We start from the raw sequence: 26,204 nt of genomic DNA on the forward strand, positions 1-26,204 counted from the left end.
TTGGCTGTGAGTTTTGAGCAGGTGGACACCTCCATGGCTGTAAAATAAAGCCAACACAGAAGTGCTAAAAACTGTAGTTCTTCAAACAGCCACCTCAAGGCTGGTTTCTAAAGTGTGTTTGTCTGCATAAGGCCCCATATTAAAATGCCCACAGCAGAAACATTACAGTGTTACAGTCTGGTTCAAGAAATGGTTTTGTTCTCTCTTACTGATTTCCCCCTGTATGCCTGTATGTGTGGTGTGAATTTTTATGTAACTCACCTGTTTAAATTATATTAAGGCATAAGGCATTAAAGTTATGCCTAATTAAGGGCATGGCTGCTTTAAGGGACTGATGGGTGCCATCTGTGGTGGCTGGTTTCAACAACAGAGCTTCAGTTAGCCCGTCTTAGATCCATCCACACTCCACGTCTTTATCCATTTTAACATATAGGGGGATCACTGCTACTGTTTGCAGGCTAGGCTAGGTAGCTTCCATCTGGAATAGCCTGCAAGCTTCTGCTTCCCAAAGGAAATGTTGAATGTTGTAAACGGACAGATATTTTCATTTAAAAAAAGCTCTAAAAACTGACTGTACGCTTTCTGCTCAGCACCAAATGACATGCAGACACAGTTAGCGGAGCATCAAGCAGTTAGGAGTTGGTGCAGGGTAAAAGAGAGCTATAAGGAGAGGGAATGTTAGACTTACATTCATCAGGTGGACACAAACGCAACCCCAAATGACTGCTGATGTTCCTCTGTATCCGCTGGATGTGTGAATATGCTAACTGTTACAGCCAATGTTATGTGGGCTTGTTGTTAGGCTTTACAGGGCCATGGCGTGTTGATGCGCACCACAGAAGCTGACTGCGCGCCTCCTAGCAATGCCGGCCTGCAGATGTCAGTCAAACGTTGCCATCAGGGGAAACTCCCACAGAGGCTCGAAACTTTAGACTTTTTTCCCGGAAACATATTTAATCCTCATTTGAAAAATGTAGAAAATAATGTGCGCCGTGCCCGCAGCATCGCTATAATTTACATTTACTTACAGAAATTTCAGTTTAACTTTAAAATCAAAGAGACGGCACGTAGTGTGCTGTTTTTGTGTGAGTGTGTGCTGTTTGTGTAGGCCATTGCAGTTGCTCGGCGCTCGCTGTTGTGAGATGGCCCATGTGTGACTGCAGAGATAACCCCTATCAGCGGCTGTTGGCTGCTGTGTTGCCGGAGCGGGGCTTTTGTTTGTTTTGCTTCCACAGGCGTGAGAACCTCCTCTCCTCTGGGCTTATTTCCCTCGGCCAACTGCCTTCCCTGACTAATTACGTTGAAAAACGGCAGAAGACAAAGAAGAGCTGGTCATGTTCTTGTGTCTGTTTTATGTTAAGCTGACAAACAGCAGAGCAGAAGCTGTGGTTGTGGTCTGGAGACGGCCTGTAAACCTGCAGAGCATATGTAATGCTGCAGATTGTTGACTTTGTCTTTCATGTAGTTTAGTATGTAGTAAATGTGTGTGGGAACTGTTTTGGTTGGTCTGTGGGAGGAAGCTGTAAAAAGGATTCCCGTTATGTGCGTGCTAAAGGTCAGGTGCTGTATGCATCAGCTCTGACTGTGAAATCCCACTTGCGTCAGAAGAAAGCAGAATGAGCAAAGACTGGAGCCCGAAGGCTCTAAACTGTACATTTAGAGCAGAAACATCAAGTGTGGCAATGAGACAGAACCAGGTGCTCAGGTGCTACAGTAGTGTGCGCTTTTATATTTGAATGTGTCTACAAGTGCAGCACATGTGGACACATCAGCAGCCTGTGAAGCTGGCTGACGCTGCGGTTTGTAGCGCTCTATGTTTTTCATGGCTTAGACACTGTAGGACTGTTGTTTTTATGATACAGACTGCAGAATGACCGTATATCCTACTGTATATCAGTTGTTCCCAACCTTTTCCTAGAAGGCACCCCTTTTCTATCATTTATCAAACTGATGACCCCTGATTGAGTGACTTATTTTATGGATATTTCATATTATATTTAAAACTGTACAATTAACTGAAAGAAATTTGTGTAAAATGGGTGATTTTTATGAATTTTGATGCAGATTATTTCTGTTCAGGGAACTTTTTATACAATTCTATGTCTGTACCATGTATTTTCTATCATCTTTAACTATCATACACGCTAAATAGACTTATTTTTTTTGACAGATTCAGTGTTTTCTTCCTTGCCTGTTGTTCTATTAGACAATTTACATTACTTTATATTTACTATTCTTCACAGAAGGGAACCAAATGCTGAGATAAAGGCAAACTGTGTATATTTTATTTTTTTTATTATTTTTTATGTATATGAATTTTCTTACACACCTTAAAAAAGGAGGTATTGTGACCCCTAGTGGGGGTCCTGACCCACAGGTTGGGAACCACTGCTGTATATGATGCTCTGCAGATACCCAGGAAGTCTCCTCCTGACCTCCTTCTCAGTCAAATTCTTTCGCTCTTAAAGCTTCTTGTAATTAGTGTAATTAGTCAGTGAAGGTGTTTAGCAGAATCAAAATGGTGCTTAGCCAAGGCGGTGCTAAGGTGTCACTGTACACAGGGGTCCATTAAAGCCCCAACCAGCTGGCTGAATTCCACTTGGATGTCGGCAGGAAAGGGACTGGAGCGGCGATGTGGAGAGGGAGGAAGAGAGGGAGGGAGGGAGAGAGGGAGGGAGGGAGGGAGGGGGGTTGACAGAGGTGAGGAGAGAAGAGGAACAGAGGGAGAGGTGGAGCGTTTTCCTGATGGAAAGTGACAGTCTGGGTGGAGGGAGGGATAATAACACTGAAAAGACCCTCAGCTGTGCACATTCCCCTGCTCTTTCACTCTCACATACTCTACAGTTTTTGTCTGGTTGTAGTGAAATCGCCCATTCAGGGCCTAAAGGTGTGCTTATTTTAATTAAAAATGAAATTTGTCTTATTTCTGTCACCTTTCTTACTAAACAAACTAGAGCTGCAACTAATAGTTAGTCTCATTAATCTGCTAATTATTTTCTAGATAAACTGATTCATTGTTGAATGTCAGAAAGTAGTGAAAAATGTCCATCCCAAAGCAAGGTCCAAGGTGATGTCTTTTGTGAGTGAAACCCCAAAGATATTCAATTTAATATGATATAAAACAGACAAAAGCAGGACATTTTTATATCAGAGCGGCTGAAGAAAAGAATCTTCTGCCACTTTTACATGAAAGATTACTTTAATGATTAATCAAATATCAAAATAGATTATTTTTTTCTGGCAAACAAGTCATCAACTAATTGAAGCTAACAGAGTCCAAACCCGTGTTCTGATCAGCAGCGCAAGAAACATTATATAGGATTCTTTATTTATACCAACATGAAATAAAGGAAATCCAAACATTTCTAAAGCTGTGAATCATATTTTATTACATTTTAACTCAAGCAATGATAAAGAAAAGCATAAAGAACAAGCAGTAGAAACACAAGTAAAACATTTTCACTTATTCAGGGCTGAAACTAAAAGTTATTTTCATCATTGTTTAACCTGTTTAGTATTTACATTGTTAAATATCATAGAATAGTAAAGAATGCCTACTGCAATTTTCCAAAGCTGAAGTTGATCCTGAAACGATTTGTTTGGTCTGAACAACCGAAACCCAAAGATGTTCAATTTACAAAATATCAAAGTAGCAGATGTGTCACCTTTATTTATTAAAGGGGGAGTTTAACTGAGAGCAGTCTTACAGGAACACCCTGATCACATTCACACAGTTAAGGTGCGTGTCCACAGGATCAGCCATTAACACGCTTTCCATTCATTGTTAATGTGAGCAGCTGTGCAATGCATTCTGGTAGCGCCGCAGTGCGCTTCAAAAGACGGGGCGTCACATCGGCTGCTCCTCATTTGCATAAAGTAGCGGTCTAAGCTAGTTTATGCAAATCAGGGTGTCAGGCACTGTGACTCACCGCCTCTGGAAACCTACGAAAAACGTTTAAATTAACCGTTGTCAGTCTGAGATGAAGACAGATTCAGCAACTGCATGGCATATTTCTCACTTAAAATGTTTTCAGAAAGGCATTTTGGTTTTGGAATCCCGGAGCAGCAAGCGTTTGTCCAATCAGGTGCAGCCAGCGTGGTTGTGGAAGGGAGTAGAAGCAGCCTTTCGCGTCCAAAAGCGCCATGTGGACGCGTAACATTACACATTCACACCTGGAAGCTGCCCAGTACAATTACTGGCCACCGAGCATCTTCACTGGAGCAGCTGGGCTCGAGGGCACCTCAGTGGTGGTAATGGGGAAGGTGCTGCTTTTCACTTTACCCACTCAGATTTATCCTGCCAGTTCAGGGGAACTGAACCAACAACCTTCCGGTCACAAGCTCGCTTCTCTAACCTTTATCACTTATTGATAAACGACTGGATTATCAACATTTTGGGGAATCAATTGATTCACAATTTCAGCTCTATACTGTATTAAATACATCATCCCCTGTTGAGAGCGACCTTATTCCGAGGGTTGTAGTGCTTTGTTCTGCTCTCTCCACACCCTTACTGCGTTATAGTGATGAGCCGACTGCGCAGCTTCTGGCAGCCTCCGGCATCAGTAGCACGGAAGCGTCTCTCCACATCTCCTTTTAACTTCTAATCCAGCGAGTCACCACTTTTAACTTCTAAAGTGGATATCTTACTCTTTTATCAGGGAAGCAGCTTTAAAGCTGCTCTCTGCACCACTTGCTTATCAGGCCGGTCTGGGAGGTCACTCAGATCGTAAGCTGTCGTCTGCCTCAGCCCGTCAGCCCGCCGCTGCTTGAATAGGAATGAGGCATCATCTCTAAACGGTTTGGGTAAACTATCCCTTATCTCCTGGTTCCATTTATTGACAGATCTCTTGTTGAAATGTGTCGTATGTATTCTCACTCGCCTCTCTCACTACTGTGTTTACTAGGGGGAAAAAATTATATTCAGAAAAATGAAAGTTGGGTCAACAGAGCTGTTACACAATGTGAAGAATGAAGTGAGTGCAGACCCATACTGTGTTGAAATAAAGACTTTATATAGCTTTTATAGCACACAGGCTCTTCGGTATACAAAGCAGATGTTAGGTTGCTGTTGAAAAGGGACAGCGTGTTCTTGCTGTAACAAATGGGGTGTCTTTGATCTACAGGAGTGTGTGGTCTAACACTTACAGAAAGCATCGTTTAACTGAGACCAGAGCTGCACTGATGCAACTGGAGCTGCCAGCGGTTGCAGTGAGCCAAGCTCAGAGCTCCCTTGATCTGTCTCGGGGAACGCAGAAACACAGTGTGGGACTTTTTGTTTTGGTCTCAGCATTTTCATTCACTTTACAGAAAAAAAAAACACAGTTAGCCCACTTTGGCGCAGCGGCAGCATGACAAATCGCTAAAGCCGAAACTGGGATGGCTTTCTCAAAAGCATCTTAGTGGTGAGACGGTCGTCATTGTTCCAGTGTAAGCCACTGTAATGGCCAAAAAAGATCTTCCCAAAGTCTGAACACACAGGCAGGAGTCACAGCTCGGCTACGAGCCCCGCTACTCAAACACAACACAGTCACCTGGTGCAAATTCTGTTAAATATCCTTTCATTGCATGATTTCTCACAGACAACACTGCCACTGTGTACTCTCCGTCAACAATACAACTTTATTAAAGGCAATTTAAAATAAACACATTATACATACAAACATTTATTTGAAAGGCTACTTGAACATGCTAACATTACAGAGAACCTTTACTATCATCTAGTGACATTATCAGGGCAATACTTTGGTTTTATCCCCATCGGTCTGTATCAGGCTGTATTTAGGGCGAATTAGCAAATGTTAGCATGCTAGCACCAAGATGGCGAAACCTCGTAAGGATTATACCAGCGTTTCACCGTCTGTGATAAATAGCCTGCAATACAATAAAAGCCTCGTTAACACATGAATGGATTCTGTGCACAGAAACGCTGGAGAGCTTCTAATCTGAGACGGATACGGGAGATGTTGAACATTCAGGAGCCATCTGCACTAAATCTTCTCTGACCCAAAGCCCATAGCCCCTTCATACCCACCCAGTCCCTCCCATATCCGCACAGAAACCTCACAACAGCAACAACATTGTTTCAGGAAAGCAGAACAGCATACACCAAACAAAACCAAATCCCTAGGAAGGGGTACACTGTGACAACAGCAAGATTTAGTGATGTTCAGTTGTGCATAGACATTGACATTGGGTGTATATGTTGCTGCTGTGATGTTGATATGACTGTAAACAGATCCTTTTCTCGCTGCAGACAGACAGGCAGTGTGTCCAAGGCTTTAGCGTTTGCATTGTGAGTACATTACCATGGTGACATAGCCTTTAGCTTAAAGCACTGTCTGCTGTCGCGAGCATAGTGGTAGACATATAACATATCAGTTAGTGCTAAAAGTATTTATATCAACAAAAAACAATTTTAAATAGACATTTTTTTATTTAAAAGAATCATTTAAGATATCAAGCAAAATTGTCTGAAGATTTATTAGTTATTATATCACCGTGTATTTAATATCTTTTTGTTTTGGACTGTTAGTCACAAAATTATAATTATTATTATTATTATTATTATTATTATTATTATTATTATTATTTTAAGGGCAATATATATATAAAAAAAAGTCTAAACAATTACTGAATTAATCGGAAAAATAATTACCTGTCAACTGTAATTTAGTAAATGGTCCAGTGGTGTTGGAGCAACATCCAGGACATGTAGTAATGCTCATGGTTGGTTGCAGCCGTTGTTTGATCTCAAGGTTTTGTATGGAGCCGCTTCTGAATGCGCAGTCACTGGGTCTAATGGAAACGAGAGGAGGAATTACTGCAACAAGGCATGGGACGAGCACATGCATGCACATAACAGGTTCACATTCCCTTACTCTCCTACTTTTCAGCCACACGAAACAAAATCACTTATTTTGATTGGTTGCAGCCCAGGCACTCACAAGAATATCAATGTGAGTCTCCCTCTGTCACCCTCCTTTCCTCTCCTCCTTTCTCTGTGTCACCTGTAAGTGCTTCTAAATCATTGGTTCCTGGTCAGAGTCCAAGTCCCGTGACTGGTCAGTGTGAGGAATATCCTGCAGTAGCCTGTGAGGTGAATAATATTTGCCAGGTGCTCCTGCCAGAGACCCCTCCAACCTCCACTGTAGCTCCTGAAAGGAGCTGCTCTCACGCCATCACTTTTTCTGACATTTCATTATTAACGAGAGCTTGCAGAATTCTCTCCAAGAATTTATATCACTGGTTCCTCAAGGTGAATTTTTATCAGACTTCAATGGTAATTGCTTTTACTCTGTCTCGTCCTTAGTATGGATGCATTCAGTCAGAGAGACATTTGTCAATATGAAAGGGAAAGGGTGAATGTCACTACAACAATGTCTTATAGGTTGAAGTTTATGTTGATTATTTACTACTATACATGAAAAGAGCTTCACACTTGCCAGTGATATATTCAGATTCATTATTCCAGAAAGAAACTCAACAGGAAAACAGGAGAAAAGGGAAACATGAGCTGAAGCAGTGTCTATTTGCAGATGTGAAAGTCACAAACAAAGAAATTCTGATGTAAACATGATGGATGTGAGACTCCAAGTGGTCATTTTTATCCTTGAACTTCTTTAAATTGTGAAAAATTACAATAAAACCGCTCAGATTGAGATAAAACCAATTATATCTATATATTATAGAAAATGTGTGGCCTTACCAGAGCCTTACAGTCATTACATAATACATAAATAAATGCAGTATTCATGTAGTCATGAGAGAACTATGGCAAAGAGCTCCATAAAGCATTAACTACTTCTACATGAGGTAAATACAGTTACCTGTCCATCACCACATCTGCAGCTCAGTCAACATTGCCGCTCTTCAGATTTCTCACTAAGCAGCTGCTCAACATGAAGCACTTACGTACACGTACAAAACAGTCTCAGTTTTTTACTTTAGGCAAATTAAATTAAAAGGCAGCAACACCACAACAGTAACATTTTAAATTAACAGTGAAAATGCATCCAAACACTTTTCCCGGTCCAGGTTTTCTCACTGAAGACATGTGCTACATCTCAAGTAAGGCTTGAAAGCTAATCGTGGTAAGTAGCAATTTAAGAAAAGAAAAAGGTGGGAAAGACAGTTTACGTCTTTACCAGTCAGCGGTCATCAGTTGTTCTTTTCATCTCTTTGCTTTGTCTCGAAGCTCAGCTGCTGTCCTGGTAGAATCTTTCATTGGACAGTTGGACAGTCAGATCAGATGCAGACTGTAGTGTCTCCAAATATTAACTTTGCCAACAGCTTTTGAAAAGGTGGGAAATTGGAGGTGTTGCCTGAATGCAAATAATTGGATTCCTTTCCGTGAGAATTGCACTCAATATGTGAGAATTAGCAACTCTGGTAAAATGTCACGTATGATACAGTGATAAACAAAAAGGGATTTAAAAAAGGCTTTGCAAAAAAAGACTCTAGACATAAAAAGACAGAAATACTTTGGTTGGAATTTTACTTTGTGTTTGATAAGTTCAATGACCTTACTCTTCCTCCATCATCCAGAAAATCCATGAAGATGCAAATATTTTTCATTTTAAAAACTGCTGGACACAAGATGTTTCTTGGTTTTCTCCACATCAAACTGTAAGCTGGGCCACGATTGGCCTCCAAACCCCTTATGATGTCAAAAAATCAACACATTTTAAACTCAGAGGAACATACACTGTACATGCACTATTCTGCACAGTGGAGCTGAAACATCCAAGTGAAATCACAATAAGAAAAACTCATGTTTCCATTGAGGGGGACTTTAAAGTGATTCACAGGCTTTTAAGTATCACCTCTGGTGGGTTTGACAGGTGGGTGTTTGCAGTTCTGTCCTGTGGCCAGCTTGTATTTATGCCAGTTACATTGGATTTTCACTAATGACCAAGTTTAACACCACAGATAAAAAGTAATGCTTAAAATTCTCAAACTAATACTGCTGCATAATCTGCTTCCCAGTTCTATGATCAATATGTTCCAAACTGTGATCGTTTTGCCAAAATACGGCTGAACACGACGCCTCCGGCTGAGCTTGTGTGCTTTGGGTGGTATATCACTTTAAGCCCAATAATCTCACTCCCTGTGAGTGCAACATAAATTGAATTTCAAAGTTGACCCTCATCTGTTCTAGAGTAATTAAGCCTTCCCATAAAATCATAAATGATTTATGGTTATAGTTCCGTATAAATTATGTAGGTTTCTTGCAGCTATTAGAGCCTGGAGAGCATGAAGTCATCTGCTTGAACTGATACTGCACTGTAAACAACCTTTCGTTACGATACAATAGAAGCAGGGGTCTTCCTTTATTGCATAGTTTCCCATAACAATATCATTCAGCTTTCTGTTCCTCATTCTCCACCGCAACAGAACTGATGACTTCTGAAAAGTGGATTTGGGAAATGAGTTTCTCTACCGGCTTTGACCCTCAAAGTCAATGCACCACCGCTACACCTCTGTAGGCTTTGATAAAGCCCGTCGGACTTGTGTTCAGGCTTTAAGCTTGATAAAAGCTTTTAGCAATCCAACAGCAACTTTCCAAACCAGGACATGACCCTGATTTTATTCCAGCCCCTGACATTTAGCCTCAGAAGGCACGAGTATATTCCCTGAATATCCTCTGTTCCTCTTAATAGACTTAATAGTCAGATTTAGGAAAGGTGTCATACAAATATGGCAGTAAAAATAATTGAGCTATTAAGGTGAGCTGTTAATGCTAAAAGAATCTGAATGTCTCTCTATTAATTTTGTAGTGTGAACACAGAGCAGATGTGATTACACTTGTGATTCAGCAGGGAAAAGATCTGGGCCTAATAATAAAAAACTCCTTGGGAAAGTAGAGCATAGTTAAGGAGAAGTTGTGTTTGGTACATGCATTACAATACATGGATAAAGCCTATCTGTCCCTGCAGGGTGGTCTCATGCCCCCTGACCTCTCTCACACCGTGTCCACTTAACTGCTGATCAAAGCTGACCAGTGTAGTCTGGCGCAGTGACAATTTGCTGTAATGTAGCCAGACGTTTCCTCTGATAAGACCTGACTGTATCTGACAGCCATGAAGTGGGTTATAAAAGCCTGTCTCAGCAAACTCATTTACTGCATGCTGTTCATCTCAATGAGCCAGGCTCCCTTTATTTGTCAAATGTAATATTCGGAGCAGTTTTTTTCCCACTTGGTGCTTCCCACTAACAGCTTTGATGTTATGATGTCATTTGTTAGAAATTGGTATCCTTGTTTGTCAGTGGTGAAATGTAATGAGTTTCTTCTTTTCCTGCCTTTTTCTACTTCTACTCCACTACATTTCAGAGGGGAATAACAAGTATTTTAACTATTACATGAATCGCCAACTAATCTGATATTTGATTAAAGCAACATTATGTAAGATTTGTATTTGTTGCGATTTGGCCTCCCCCCAGTTAAATAGTTAAATATGGACAGCTGTCCACGTGCATTTGTTACAATTACATTACTTATGATCAAGTCTTTTCTAACACAGCCAAACATCAAGCATGAGCAACAACACAAGACAAAGCAAGGCAGCTAATATTACTGACTTGTCCAACAACAAGAAGGCCAGCTTGCTCCCCGGTCCCAGGCCTGAACACGTCCTCTTCACAGTGGTCTAAAGCTCCTGCGCTAGCTGTGTAAACACCAACACTCCCCCGGTGCTCTGAGCACCCAGTCCTGGGCGTCCCAAGCAGCTACATTTTGCAGTGGTATACTTTACTGTCCATCAGAAATGCTGTAAATCACAGTGAGATGAGGCGGAGCAGCTGGACTGGAAAACCATTTTCTCCATACAATATGATCCAGTTTCACCAAAATCAGTGATAGAGTAAAAATCAGAGAATATGGTCATTTTTTAGAAAATCACTCAAAACTATTACAAGCTTTCTATTTTAAAATAAATAAGTTTCAATGCTGCCTCTGTCATTCCCACTCTGCACCTCATACGCCTGTTCCTTACATTTGGCTTGGGGTCAGAACAAGTGCATAACACTTCACAGCTGTAGTCCAACACCACCAACTATATCACTGATTTTTGTGAACTTCAACCAATTACAAGAGTAAAACCTTGCTTTTACATTCATGCACGAGTCATAATAATCAAATGATTATATATATATAATAGTATAACAGTCACAGGGGACGATTTACTGCTTTGAGTACATTTACTTTTAATACTTTTAAGTTCATTCTCCTGATTATGCTTACATACTCTTGAACCTTTTCAATGCATTTAAAATACTTGTAACAGAGTATATTTACAGTGTGGTATTACTTTTACTCAAGTAAAGTATTGAATACTTCCTCCACTGTTGTTTGTATATTTCTGAGAATACACTGCACCCAATAATGACCCTTTTCAGAAGAGTCTTTTAGGTCTAATCCAGATATATCTGTATTATTAGTGTATAATATCCACACAACCATCTACAGGCTTTATGGAAGTGAGTCAGAAATGTGTGACGCCCGAAACACTCACCGCACAAAATTCTTCCTCTCTCTTGAATTTGACCTTACAGGCTGCTGTTGTTTCCCAAGCTCAGATTGCGTTCAGTGACGATGCAGTATACACCCGCGTGATTGATTTGTGATCCAGTCATGTAGCAGTTAGTGTTGCATGTACGGCGGGGCGGAGGTCATCTGATGGAGAACCGTGTGAGGTGATCTATGCGTCAAAGTCTCCTCTGACGTGGTACAGCCATCAATCAGCTTTCCGCTGAGCAGGCAAAATGGTTTCACTGATGTACAGTCTGTCGTGCTGGTGTGGCGGCTGACATGAAATATTGTGTTGTCACAGATGAATACTGCACCCAGTTGGCCTGTGGGTTTGTGCGTGTGCGTGTGTGTCACTTTCTCTTGTATTAAATGGAGGGAGGAGCGATGCAAGGTCAGCTGTAGGGCTAAGTGGTGTGTTTGGAGTCATTCACAAACATGACAATATTAATATTGATATCACATTAATGTCACAATAAAATATTTTTACATCAATATTTGTACTTTTGGATGTTGACATATTACACCATATGACAATTAGATGTATTAATCACATATCATAAAACTGATGTATAGCAATTATCTGTGTTCCACTGTTAGTTACTACATGTGAGTGGAAAACAAACTTATTTGTTAGTTTTTAATGACAGTTTACTCATAATCATTCATTTAGACACCGGGCATGTGTGGAATGATAACATGACATCATCCTGATATGATGACTGAACCTTCAAAAACGTGTCCAAGAGTCATGTTTTAAAATCAACATCATGTTTCAGGCAGAGCATCCTGACCACAGCAAGTCTTAGTCATCTACCAGGGGATCAAAATCAACAGCTGTCTCAAGGTAACACAAAGCAAACAGGATGATATTGTCTACTTGCTGAAGTAAAACAGAATATTATTTAGGGCTACACAATTTCAATTCATGCTGAATTAAAAACAGAAAAAGCTAGAATATTGGTTATGTTTTAGTCAACACTCAATATACCACAATATGCATCATTCCTATATTGTAAATGCCATAATTTAAAAAGTAAACCTGAAACTGAAATTGAAAATAATTTTAGAAATGATAGCAATCCAAATCCTGATATTACCTCTTATCAGATAAGAGCTTTTGATATTTCAGGTTAAATGTTCACAACATTTGAACAATGGCAGCTGGAGTTACAAGTCAGATTCTGGTATAAAAACCAGTGATATGTGGTAGGTGGTAGGGCTTCACAGTGTGGTGAATCATATTGAGATCATTTTGAGAGATATTGCGATTTACAAATACATATTTGTATTTTAACAAACTATTAAAATCATGATGACCAAACAAACATGTTTTCTTAAATCTGAAACACGATTTGTAGACCTGGGCACCTCTGCAGCACCACAGTACTTCATTATAATGATGTTTGTCACACAAACATGTTGTGTTACCTTTATCGAAACATTACAGCTCTTGCATATTGCATGCGATTTCCATAATATTTCCATTAATCGTGCAGTCCTAGTAGGTGGTGATATATGGCAAATAAAACGGTGGATACAGTCTCTGTCCAGTAAGATCTATTGATCAGAGGATCTATTGGCAGAAATGGAATATAGCATTCATAGGTATGTCTTCATTAGTGTATTATCACCTGATAGATTAGAATCATTGTGATTTTGAAACCTTAGAATGAGCCTTTTATATCTACAGACGTCATAGTGGGTTATAGTTTCCATGGAGGCCGCCATGTTGAATGGACAAACCAAACACTGGCTCTAGATGGGACCATTCATGTTTTTTTGTGTTTTATGACAACCGTAGTTTCTCCTTCTTGCTTGGAAGGGTAAGGTGAAGCGAGGGGGTTACAATCTACAACTAAGTCCTACATACTGGTCCTTTTAAATATTGATCTGGGTTTAGCCTCCCTCCAATTTTAGATTGCTTCTACGTTTTAAAGAGATTATTAGTTTTGAATACTTGATACAAAAATGTGATGCACATTGGTGATGCGTTGCATGTTACCGGCATCTAATCTTCTTTTCCCTTTGGTTTTTTATGATATCGTGCAGTATAACTTGGCAGCACTGTGTTCAAATTGGACTGATGCCAGAATAAAAAAGCTCCGTAGCACCCAGGAATAAGAAGTCATCAGTTTGCAGCTGTCGGGGATGGGAAGAAATGTTGTGATAAAATGAAAAAGCCTCTGTAGTGCACGGAGGATAAGCAGGCAAAAATCCCAGAAAATTAGCAAATGTCATACCTCAGAAGGAAACGTTGAAATAAGCTGTCACTGTTTTCAGTTTTAAAAGCCAGATCTGCTGGCTTCACTGGAAAAGTTAACATGGCAGGGTTTTGTTTACCATGTGTGAAAGTGACTCCTCTCTGCTAACAAGAAACCTGCTTTAGTGACCCCGACACTGCTCCTTGGCAGAGCTGGCTTGTGTCATGTGTGCCAAGGCTGCAGGTCTGTGTGTGTGTGTGTGTGTGTGTGTGTGTGTGTGTGTGTGTGTGTGTGTGTGTGTGTGTGTGTGTGTGTGTGTGTGTGTGTGTGTGTGTGTGTGTGTGTGTGTGTGTGTGTGTGTGTGTGTGTGTGTGTGTTATAACCTGGAGCTGTGCCTCATACTCCCTGGCCCTTGTGACGCGACGGCACGGCGCTGACACGCTAACGAGGCTCCTGCTGGACGTGATGAGGCTGAAGTGGTGTGAAGTGGAAGCGATCGTGCGGCGACACACACGTATACACGCACCGTGCATTCGGGCACGCTCACCTCTTCAGCGTGCACCACTTCTGCTGTTCTCGCAGATACACAGTCGCATGAGTTGTACACACACACACACACAAAGTGAGTCAGACAGAATCCTTGGCAGAGCCGAAGCTGCTCAGCTGAGGACGGTCACGACATCCACAGAGTCAGAAGGTTGTTTCAGGGTCTGTTGCTTCACTGCAGTACAGGAGCTGGCAGGTGGACAGGACTGTAACTTCATTTTCTCAAGATTTTTTTTATCCATTCACCCAGTAACTGCAAACTCTGCACAAGTGCACAGTAACTGGCCAGCTCCCCGGGCCGGGATGTGGGAGAGTTTGGAGAGTTGAAGGGGCTGAGGATGAGGACGGTTGCAGTGGGAGTTAAGCCACGTTTCCTCACCACTTTGTCTTGCTGGCAGCAGAACTGTATTAGTGGGGCCTGTTTTACTGCAGTGTTCACTTTCTAAGCTCGGGTAGAAGTGAGACATCCTCTTTTTTTATTGTTATTTGGCAGAAAACCTCCACTCATCACATGCCTCATCCAGTATACACTCCCTCCCTCCCTCCCTCACATACTCACATTCTTCTTTTCTCCTCCCTGCTCCCCTTTGTCTGGCCCTTCTTCACCCCTGCATCATCATTCTCTTCTTCCTCCTCCCACCTTTCCTCCTTCCTTTTGTCCTTTCCAATCGCCTTTTCTCTCTCCTCCTCTCCACCTTTCGCTCCTTTCCTACTCTCGTTCCCCTTTCCTCTGTCCTCCATCAGCATCTCCCTCCTTCTCCCCCTGCCTCCCAACCAGCGGCATCTCCCCCGCTTTTGTTCATCCATCACGTTTGCCGACAAAGAGGACGAGGGCGCTTAAGGGAATCCAAGACGCTATTCACTACTGTAACTCATTATAAAGAACTGCATTCTGGGAAAAACGAAAGTGTCATCTCAGTATAGAAAATGAGCTTTAATGTGTGATTCTGTGAGAGTGGAGCAGGGGAGCTGCGATATTGTAACGTATAATGCTGTTAAACCAGCTTAATGCCAGACTGTCATCCTCATTATTATGGTCTCTGATCTCTGGGTATTCGTTAATGAGCAGATAATGCTCTTACAGATCTCTCCGACTTTGATGTACAGGTATGACAACGCCTTTTGAGCAGGAGAGTTTTTACATCTAAAGCCTCAGTGATACATGCGTTTAAATGAAAAGTTCACTTGTTATCATATTCACATAGCTACTCTAGTATCAGATCTTTTTGAGCCAGATGTTTCCTCTCCGTCTGTGATGCATTTTTAACCGCTCTGCAGTATTCTGTCTCTTCATCATCTCTAATAGCCAGCCTGGGCTTATTGTTTGTGAAGGCCTTTTTTAGGAGATGAAAGTCCTTTTTTTTTTTTTTTCAAGCTGTGCTCTGGGGTTTATGTGAAAACATCAAACGCGCTTCAATTATTTTATTTCCCCCATACTGTAGAATTTATTAGCATATTCATCATGTGTTCACTATTCATATGTAGGATATTAAGGAGGCTGTATGATGATAATTTATGGTCTGTGCCTGCACTGATGCTGTGCTGCTTACAGCTCTGTAGGTCTTTTGTTTGAACAAAAGCTGATTAACTGTTAAATGAAATGGAGAACAAGTTCCACTGACTGAAAAGAAATATGAGACTTGTGTGCCAGATCATGTTTTGACAGAAGTGGTCTTATATGGATGCCTGTATTTATATGTATTATGAAGTTTAGAAGGAGGTACAGCCAAGGCGTTTTTATAATACTGAGAAATTCTTCCACAAGTCTTAGCAAGGATTCAGAGTGGAAACAGCCCTGCGTTAAAGCGGCGCACGCGGCTGCATTGGTGGGGGCGTGTTGGTTATGGGTGCCAGTGAAACAATAAAATCTAATCCAGTTTGAAGCTACAGATTAATGTGTTCAAAGGCGTATCAATCGGTGGCAAGGCAGTGTCTTGTTGTTCTGGGTGATGTCACGTTGCAGCAAAAGTTGAGGCGAATGAATGATTCACTTGTAGTTTTCACGCAGGGCTACAGCCGGTCTGTACGAGCCATGCTAGTGACACTGTGAAGCTGCACTCAGTGGTGTTTTGACCTAAATGTTAATGTCAGCATGCTAACATGCACATACTCACATAGCTTGCATGCTTATGTTTGACCGTATAATGTTTCCCATGACCACCAAATTAGTTTAGAATGTTAACATGCCAACATTTGCTAATCAGCCCTAAACACAAATACAGCTGAGTAGGGCTGCAACTAAAGATGAATTTCATTATTAATGAATCTGTCCATTATTTTCTCCATTAATCAATTAGTTGTTTGGTCCATAAAATTTCAGAAAATGTTTCCCAAAGCCCAAGGTGACATCCTCAAATGTCTTGTTCCACAACCCACAAATATTCTGTCATAGAGGACTAAAGAAACCAGTAAATATTCACGTTTGTGAAGCTGAAATCAGAGAATTTGTAAAACATTTTCTTAAAAAAAATGACTCAAAACGATGAATCAGATATAAAAATAGTTGCAGATTAATTTAATAGTTGACAACTAATGTATGTCGAGTTTTGCTTCTATTTAGTCATAAACCAAACAAAAGTATTGGACAAATTTTGGCCCTACATCAAAAGTCAGAGGATCACCAAAATAGATGCCAGTCTGAAAATGTTTCACTGGAAAAGGAAAACTTTGATCTGCAAGTGGTGCTGAAAGAGAACTCCTCAGCAGAGTCATTGGGATTCATCCTCTGGGCACCATGAGTGGCTGTACAAAATGTAATCACAATCCCTTCAATAGACATTTTACTAAAAGACAAAAATGTCAAACTCATGGTGGGGCTATCTGTTTTTGACAAATTTTAAAACTGTGAACCTATCCTCAAAAAAAAAAATGTTTTTCTGTTTCCCAGAATTACCTTCAACAGCCCTTTAGAAAAGGAGGATCTCTCTGCTTTATGCAGTTTGAGAGAGATCAATGGCTACATAACAACAATGCGAAAGGTTTTCTGGTGAAGTAAAAGTGAAAGAAGGGCAAGAACAATGCTGTGGTGTATTGTGCCTTGTTGTCCAAATAGCAAAAAGCCACTGAAAGGGGGAGTTGTGTTTCATAGAAGCGACAATCTGTGGCTGCATCTCTGTGGCTTGATCTACTGTCAACTGTGATGAATCTCTCTTTGTCTGATTGCTGAGGATTGTTGAAAAGTTGTCTATAACAAAGCCCTTACAATTAGTTTCACCTCATTTATCGCTCCAAATTGACTGGAGATAGTCTAAATGTCACTGTTCTTACTTCTTGAGTGTGCATTGCAGCTGTCCTCATGTCATCTATGTCTGATAAAAATTGTCTGTGAAAAAAGGAGAAGTATACCACCTAACAAACAAGTGGCAGAAATGCAACATACTGAATGTCACCACCAGTATCTGTTCACACAATTGTTTAGAGTAGTGCTAAAGATTAATCTTCATTAGACTCTCCCTGCTGGATAAAATGTCTTTAAATCTCGAGCTTCTCGCAATTTGTAACACTGGCTTTTTGTTAGAGCTGCCCCCGAAAAGACAATGATTTGGTCATCAGTGAAGAAGATCCTGATTTGACTCGCATTTTGTCAGTCGAATCTCTGCACTTTAGTTTTTTTAGCTGCGTCACTGAACACAGCGACAGCATGGCGGGCTGTAAACATTACACAGTCTCAAAATGACCATAAACCACCAAACTAACTTTGATGGAAGTGAAGAGAAGTGATTGTTAACGGAGGGCAGCGTGACGCCGGACAGCGGCGCTCTCTGCGCCGGTGCTGACTGTCAGTGAAGCCGGCTAAACCACTTTAGAACCAGATCACGGTACGACCTTCTCCACTGCCGTCCACTGTGATTGACTCTTCGGCTGACAGCGCTGTCAGCAGCCCGGCTGGAGAGACGCTCCGTGGTACGCTGACTGGCAAAAGTCTGAGTCGGGTACAGCCCTACTTCCTGCTAAATATTTGTCATTAGGGTATGACATAACTGTGGATGTAACAGTGTTCATGGTACGCTCTGTGACTATTAAGCCAAGAGTTAATTAACAGCAACTCTGATTAGTAAATAATAATTTCATTTATTAACCAGCAATGCTAAACATTCTCTGGTTCCAGCTTCTGAAATAGGGTTTGCTGCTCTTCTCTTATATCTATTTTAATTTAATAGTTTGGGGGTTGTGGACTGCTGGTGGGCAAAAGCAATCTAAAGATTAATCCAGCTTGGACTCACTATTTTTGGACATTTTATAAATGAAACGATGAATGGATTAAATTGAAAAATGGACAGCAGTGTTTTATTGCAGCCCTAGTTTAAAGTGGTTTTCTTCACTCCTCAAACCTCAATATGAGTGTTATCTTTTATGAAGGTAATATTAAATGACTGGGATGCTCTGTATGTGCAGCATCTCTTCTCTGTCAGAGGTCTGCCTGTTTTCCAGCAGAGACCATAGATTAGCAAGCTTTAAATACCTCTCAGGCAGCATTGAGCCGTATGATGCTGGACCTGTTACTGGCCTCTCTCCTCCTGTAGTTAAAAGGAAAAATGCAGCTATATGTTTTAATAGGCTCAACGCAGCCCCGGGGAAATTGATGAGCCTTGTCAATTATAAGGATATATTATAAGAGCTTGATCCGGTCGCTTCTCGCCCGCCTCTCCTCCCACAGCAGCGCCGCGAGGAAGAGCATTAACTACAAGGTGATGTAGGCCCTAATTCAATGACACAGATTTCTACTCTCTGTCCAAGAGTTGAGCGTTGTGTGAGAGCAGGATGGGTTCCAGTGAGTGACAGAGTGGAAAATGTGAAGAATGGCTCAGCGAGACAGCGTTGGTGAGGAGCCAGGAGAGACGGTGGAGAGCGAGGGGAAAGCTGGCATCAGCAGCAGATGAGATGAGCGAGTGGAGGAGGAGTTGAATCTGTTGGCGCCGTGCTCAGGGAAAGGAGTAGTAGGAACGTTCTCATACAGGGCAACCCCCCGTCCTCCTCCCACTACTCCCAGCCCCAGGGACGGGCTTCCATGACAACAAAAGCTTTCCCCAATGTTTCTGTGACAACAAAGGCTGAATCTCATGCATTTTGCAGCAGCTGTTCAGGTACTACCTGTGGTAACACATTAGGTGCATGTGACCAACAGTTTCCATTAGGGTGTTTTCATCACACTTTCCTGTGCGACCACAGAGGTGTTAGTAAGAGAGAAACACACACATCAATAACCTTAGTGACAGATTTAGATAGGATTTAGTGCTCACTGTGTGGAGTGAAGCAGTTTTACTCCCTAGAGTAAAGTTCTAGCTCTAGCTGGAGAAAAGTGGATTTGGTCCCTCAATGTCAAAGCCACAGTTTCACTTCTTCTTTTTTCTTCTCAGTTATTTCATTATTTAAATGAGGCGCACAAGAGTAGATAATAATAAAATAATGTTTTGTGTAACACAAAAATGTCAAAAAGCATTATTTTTGACTTATTAAAGGCGTCTGGCGTTCTGCTTTGAAGATAAATTACATTTTCGGGCTGTACTGTATATCTTTAAAAAATACAATATGTGTTTTAATTGCATTTGTTAACAGTTCTGATAAAAGCCTCCACCAAAATGAACTACAAAGCATCAGTTTGCCAATCTGCTATCTTTCTCGGCAGCGGCCCTCTGAGGGCCATTCAAGGATGTTGCGATTTAATGTTGCATGTCCTTCCATTTAAAAGAGTGATTCAGACAGGCCTTCCTTCACTTCCAGAGGAAAACAAAGTTATCAAGGATGGAGACTGGCATGGCCCCATATGGTGAACAGACTGCAGGAAGTTTCCCCCCAAGCTAAGAAGTGAAAGGGCAACCAAGCTCACCCTGAACCCACCTGGCCCTGTGTGACAGTGGGGTTAGAGTCCCACTGCGAGGCCTGACGTGGCAATACATCACACAGCTACAGCTCATCCGAGGGGAACCGCACTGACGTTGGGCAAGGACAGCTTGAGGACATCATGGGAGTGAGGACAAGGGAAGTGAGGGGAGGACAGGAAAGATGGCTGCAAAAGGCACACAGGGTCAGACAGGAAGTGGCTAATCGCGCTTAGTTTCCTGTTAGGAAGAGCATGAAGGGTCACAGGGAGAACATCAACAATCCAGGCCTGGCTTTTTGGCAGAGGCAGGTATATATACAGCAGTAAATTATAGCAGAATGGGAGGCAGTTACGGAGTTTGAGGCTGTATGTTTTGGATAAAACTTCCCATATGTGTCCCCAGGACTCAGCAGCCCGTACAGTCCCTGCAGAAGAATGCAAATATTTAAAGAATAATTCTGGTTTATTAGAAGTTGGGTTTTATTTTTTATAGTTTTGGCCATCATTTCAATTTCTAACAATAGTGTTGTACTTATAAAGTGAACTGCTGAGATGTGGGAATAGACACATTTCTAAAAATAAGTCAAACGGGACAAGAACCAAGCGGTCAGACAGTCATACAGAAACATCAGGGTTAGCCAAGTTATTGGAAGAGAAAACAAAGGCGGAAACTAAAATATTACCAAAACTGTAAAATATAAACATCCAGGCAAGTTGGATGATGAACAGGTTGAGTAGAAAGGAAAAGTTTGACATTTTGGAAATACAATTGGACGGTTACCGTAGCTCAGCTTAGCATAAAGACTGGAGGCAAACGGAAACAGCGTGGCTCTATATAGAGTTCCCTCGCTCACTTATATACATCCATCATCCATTATCTATAACCACTTATCCTTCGCAGTGTACTGTAGGGGTTGCAGCCAATGCCAGCTGACCAGGCGCAAAAGGCAGGGTGCAACCATAGACTGTATAAATGTCTACAGTTGTCATAAAGAGGAAAATTTTACTACAGAAACCAAAACTGTTTCTTCTACCAGGCTGTAAGCATGATTATTTCTGCTGTAAAGTTGGACATTTTAATATGGGGTTTATGGAGTTTGACTCACTTCTGGTGCCAGCTTCATGTTGCCGTTCGAGGAACTGCAGTTTTTCTTACTAACCGTGGGGGTTTTTATTTGCCAGCCACGGAGGTTGTGGCTTGGGTAGACCCTGGATAAGTCACCAGTTCCTCACAGGGCTGACACATAGAGACAGACAACCATTCACACTCACATTCAGACCTACAGGGTGTACAGTGTACAGTTATTGTTACATGTTATATCTCATCTGTTTAAGGCATCTTTAAGGAAATTTAATTTTGTGTTGATTGTGGCGGCCCCTGTGGACAAAAGCGGTAGTGTTTTTCTTCATTGATTTTAGGAGGAATCCGACCGGTTGGTTGGCATTAGGAATAACTGTATAAAAATAAGCTTTTGTCATATTTTGGTAAATGCAGGTGTCCTCATTTTGAGTTGTAGATAATCTGGCTAACCTGCTGGCTTGTTTACAACCTGTCTGATCATCTGATTCGTTGTGGAAACATCGCTGTGTTCCCAGATCACGGCAAATGTTTTACTGAGTTCAGTGATACAGCTGATAGAAATGAAGGCCAAAGTTAACAAGATATATGACATAGAGTTCAAACACATTAGAGCCTTTACCTTTATGCTTGGTAGCCCCAGTTTGTGCCTCTCATGTATCACCATTACATTACAGAGCTAAGCATCTGATCTTCTAAAAAATAAATAATGATCAATCTTCGAAAAACATAAAACTGGTTAAAATCTTTTTTTATTGTGCAACAGATGTATTTTCTTCATCCAGATGGCTAGACAAGTGTTGAGTCTGAAAATACCTTCAGAGCAGCAGTAAGTCTTGTTAAACGACCTTCTGGGTTTTTCAAAGATTGCTGGGTATTTATTTTTTGTAAAATGGGTTGCTTAGCTCTGTGACTGGAACATAATGGTAATACATGAGAGTCACAAACCAGGGCTAGGTCTGTGAATGCTGAGCAATGTAGTAAGGTTGACTACACTGGAGAAATCTCCCTCCGAGTCCACTGGAAATGTCTCTCAGTCAGAGCTCTCATGAACAACAACCTGTACTAATAGGCTTTCAAAGAAACTGTTTATCTCTCCTTACCAAAGTTGAGATTTTTAAATTGATGCATGGGAATAAAACATCTCCACATGTTCAAATATTTATGAAACCAGTGTGTTAAACTTACCGCTGACCAAGAGTGTGCAGAGCTGTACCACTATTGATCGTGACCAGAAACACGCAACCATGCTGAAACTGTTGAGTCTAATGCATCCCTGAGGAACCACAGTGATAAAGGGTTCAGACGTGTGGCTCACCATCGCAGGGCCTTCTGCTGCTGCGCTACACTGCAAAAACAGCACTTGTAGAAACAAGGCAAATATAATAAAATTTTCTGCCTGTGGGGTAAACAAGTTTTTCTTGGCTAGAAGTCTTAAGTAAGTTGTGCTTATTACAAGCAATGAAAACTCAGTTATTTATGATAGACTTTCTTAAATTACGTTTTTTGGTCACTTTATTGTGCTGAATCTGACATTAATAATTAGAAAAATCTTACAATAAGGCACAATTTTCTTGATTGTGATCAAATAAGTAAAAAACTAACAACTAATATCAAATTACTTTCTGTTAAAGTAGTTCTGCAAGAAGTTGTGCAAGTGGTCTTACTCTTAAAATAAGGAAAATAATCCTCTGCTGGGATATTCTGCAAACCATTGTTGTAACTTGTTACTGGTTAAATTGAGCTCAATATGAGCTGTAATATCTTATTAAGACAAAGTTAGATATATTTCCTTAAAACAAGATCACTTTTATAATGCATAACATGCTTGACAACATTATTTTTCTTTTTAGACAAAATATAAGACTAATTTCCCAGAAGCAAGGCTTTTCACTTTCTTGAGATTCATTTTTTTACAGTGTAAAAGTACAGGGGAAATGATTATCTTAGAGGCAACTTAGAGGAGTGTTTTATTTTGAAATCCATTTAGGAAAATCACTATTTTCATTATCATCCTCAGAGAAAATATAAGAAATCAAGCAAGCTGTGAGCAGGCACGGATGCAACTGGCAGAGAAGGTTGTGCATGGCTGACTGACTGAAGACGTGAGAGACACAGGCAGCTGGCTCACTGAGCAGTCATCTGTGAGTGTGTGTGTGTGTGTGTGAGAGGGTGTGTGTCTGTGTGCGTATGGTTCTCAGCAGCTCCAAATGAAATTAGCCGCCAAGCCGAGTCCTTTAGCAGCAGTCTGCAGCAGAGACTCAAGGTCAGACTCGCTGATTCTGCTGATGCATTTTATTCTCCGGAGCCAGCACCAAGCTGCCGGATGAGGGGTTACCGCTGCCCACCAACCCCTCTACTCATTCCCACACCCATTCATCCTCCGCACACACTCCCATGCTTCCATTATCACCCTGGTCCGCCCTGGCAGGGGAGTGTGCATTTACCCGTTAAATTAGGTGGGAGAAGGAGGGGGGTGACGGTCTCCGCCGGAGAGCCTGGATACCCTTGCTGACGTGCAGTGCAGAGACGGATAGGCTAAGGTGTCCTGATTTCCCATGTGACTACAGTAATTGTGTTATAATGGAGGTGGGAGCTGAGTGGCCATCAGCAGAGGGACAGAGGTACAAAGCTCCTTCCTGTCGCCATTCAGAACAGTGGAGTGCAGAATGAGACAGCAGGGGATTGTGGGTGCAATGTTTGCTTAAAGGCCATGCATGCAGTTTGATGCACAGTCAGAGCTTCTTGAGGTGAGGGATTATATTAGCGTGTGCGCCCCTGCTTGTTACAGTGTTTGTGTCTTGAGCCGCTGACTTAATGCTACAGTTTGCAACCAGATCCCCTCAGGCAGGTAGCAAAGTGCTTCGCCTCGTAGCCAGCAGTTGGTCAGGTTGCTGTCTCAACACTTGTTAGCTGACTTGATGAGCTTGAAACAGAAGCAACATTTAAACTCCTTCTTGCCTTAGGCTGCTAACGTCACCAACAATATCGATTTTTCCTGTTTATCATTTACACAATTATTCATTTAATTGTCAGATATAATGAGAAGTTCTCATCAGTTTTACTGTCATGGAATGATAAATACAAGCTGTGTTCTGCATTTGTAAAGCTGTAAAATATCGAGAAATTGTACTTTTGCTCATTAAATTAGAATCATCTCATTTTCTGCCTGTGAACAAAAACAATTAATTAAAATAAATTAATGCGTCGCTCTGGAGAGTGTGTAGAAATAACCCTGATGACATCAACAGAAATCCTGCCTTACAAACTGAAGGTGAGGGGTTTGAAAGATTCAGACATTTCAGAGGCGGGGAAGGTCTAATGAAAGCTGATACCCAGCTGCATTATGGGAAAGGCAGGATCCAGAGTTTTAAAAGTCACATCCTTTTTCTAATCTGTCTCTTGCAAGTGTCATACTAAATTGCTGGAGTACACTCTTAATGACTGACGTTAAACAGCCTTCAAAATGAGAACCATTTTCTGTGGACAAATCAGCTAATGGACTTGAATCTTTAATGCCACCAGAGGTGTCAAAGATGCAGAACACAGACAATTTGCACTTATTAAAAATAGCAATGCAGACATTTATCATTGGTCTTATCTCCTGCGCAGTTATCATTAGTGATTCTTTCATTTCAGTACTTTCATCACTCCTTTCCTCCTCACCTAGACATGTGTACTGTACGAGCTGACCATAACAAATGGTTCATACCTGTAAGTGTAATTGAAAAGGCGTGCACTGAACCAGAGTGACTGTCCTCATGTTCCTCTTCTCCTCTGTCTTTTGTCTTTTAGGCACCATGAGGCCAGTGCAGAGGAACTTCTACGAGCCGTCGTCTGCCCCGGGGAAAGGCGTGGTGTGGGAGTGGGAGAACGACAACGGCTCATGGACGCCGTATGACATGGAGATCTGTGTGACCATCCAGAATGCGTACGAGAAGCAGCACCCCTGGCTCGACCTGACCTCTCTGGGCTTCTGCTACCTCATCGACTTCAACAGCATGTCTCAGACCAACCGGCAGAGCCAGCGCAAGCGGCGACTGCGGAGACGCATGGACCTGGCCTACCCGCTCATCATGGGCTCCATCCCCAAGTCGCAGTCCTGGCCCGTGGGAGCCAGCTCTGGCCAGCCCTGCTCCTGCCAGCAGTGCATCCTGGTCAACAGTACGAGAGCCGCCTCTAATGCGATTCTGGCCTCTCAGCGGCGTAAGCTCTACGGAGGGACAGCGGGCAACCCGGGCGCTGCAGGAACCCTCACAGTGGTGCGGCAGAGCAACACCTTTGCTGGAACCTCCCTCTGGTCTCCGACATCCGCCTCCTCCGGCACCAACAACAATAACATAAGTGTGGGGGGTGGGCAAGCCAAAGTGGAACAGGTGCAGTTGCCACTGTCCACTGCCAACTTCCCCTGTTCCCCTGTGATGCCATCTCTTTCATCCGCCCATGGCCACCACGCTCTCACCATCAACGGACAGAACAACCTGAACCGGCCGGGCACCCAGCGCATTTCCATGGGCACTGCCAGAGGAGCCATCCCACCAGGGTAATGATGTTTGCAAACACAATCATGCACTCCCCTTATTTTCTCATTTAGATTTTCTGGAGTCTGCAGTAGCCTGTTACTTGTTATAGCGCGGGCATAATGCTCGGATTCGGTTGAATTTACAGTTCAGCTGAGGCAATGGGAGGATATAAAAAGCAAAGAGACAATCTCTGTTTCTGCTTGTCTGCTTCACAAAGCTTCAGCCTGCATGTGTCTGGTCTATTGTTCTCTGTCTTTCTCTACCTCTCTCTCATTTATGACCGCTCTCGTTAACGTGCTGATCAGCGGATCAGCAGAAAAAGCCTTGGGTCCGGCTGATTCTCCTTTACTGAGGAAGCACCTTCTCTTTCACATGTGTGTTTGCCATGGTTACTGCTCCATAATGAGCTTATGTTGGCCCCAATAGGCGTGAAATACTGCAACGCTGCTGATCATTCTGTTGCTTCTGCGTCAAACTAATTTGTTACTATTGCAGTGCGCTGTGG

The 26,204-nt window shown here is 41.9% G+C and overlaps 1 protein-coding gene across 4 annotated transcripts in view; it reads left to right on the plus strand.

The window, feature by feature from the left end:
• The window catches only part of dtx1 (deltex 1, E3 ubiquitin ligase), a 56,120-nt gene that overhangs the window by 5,822 nt on the left and 24,094 nt on the right, over window positions 1–26,204 (plus strand). For all 4 annotated transcript variants that reach the window (XM_051422029.1, XM_051422026.1, XM_051422027.1 and 1 more), the window contains exon 3: window positions 24,972–25,719. In XM_051422029.1, coding sequence (XP_051277989.1) covers window positions 24,972–25,719 — 748 coding nt within the window. The remainder of the gene's footprint in view (window positions 1–24,971; window positions 25,720–26,204) is intronic.

This window comes from Dicentrarchus labrax, unplaced genomic scaffold (assembly GCF_905237075.1).
Source record: "Dicentrarchus labrax unplaced genomic scaffold, dlabrax2021, whole genome shotgun sequence".
NCBI lineage: Eukaryota > Metazoa > Chordata > Actinopteri > Moronidae > Dicentrarchus > Dicentrarchus labrax.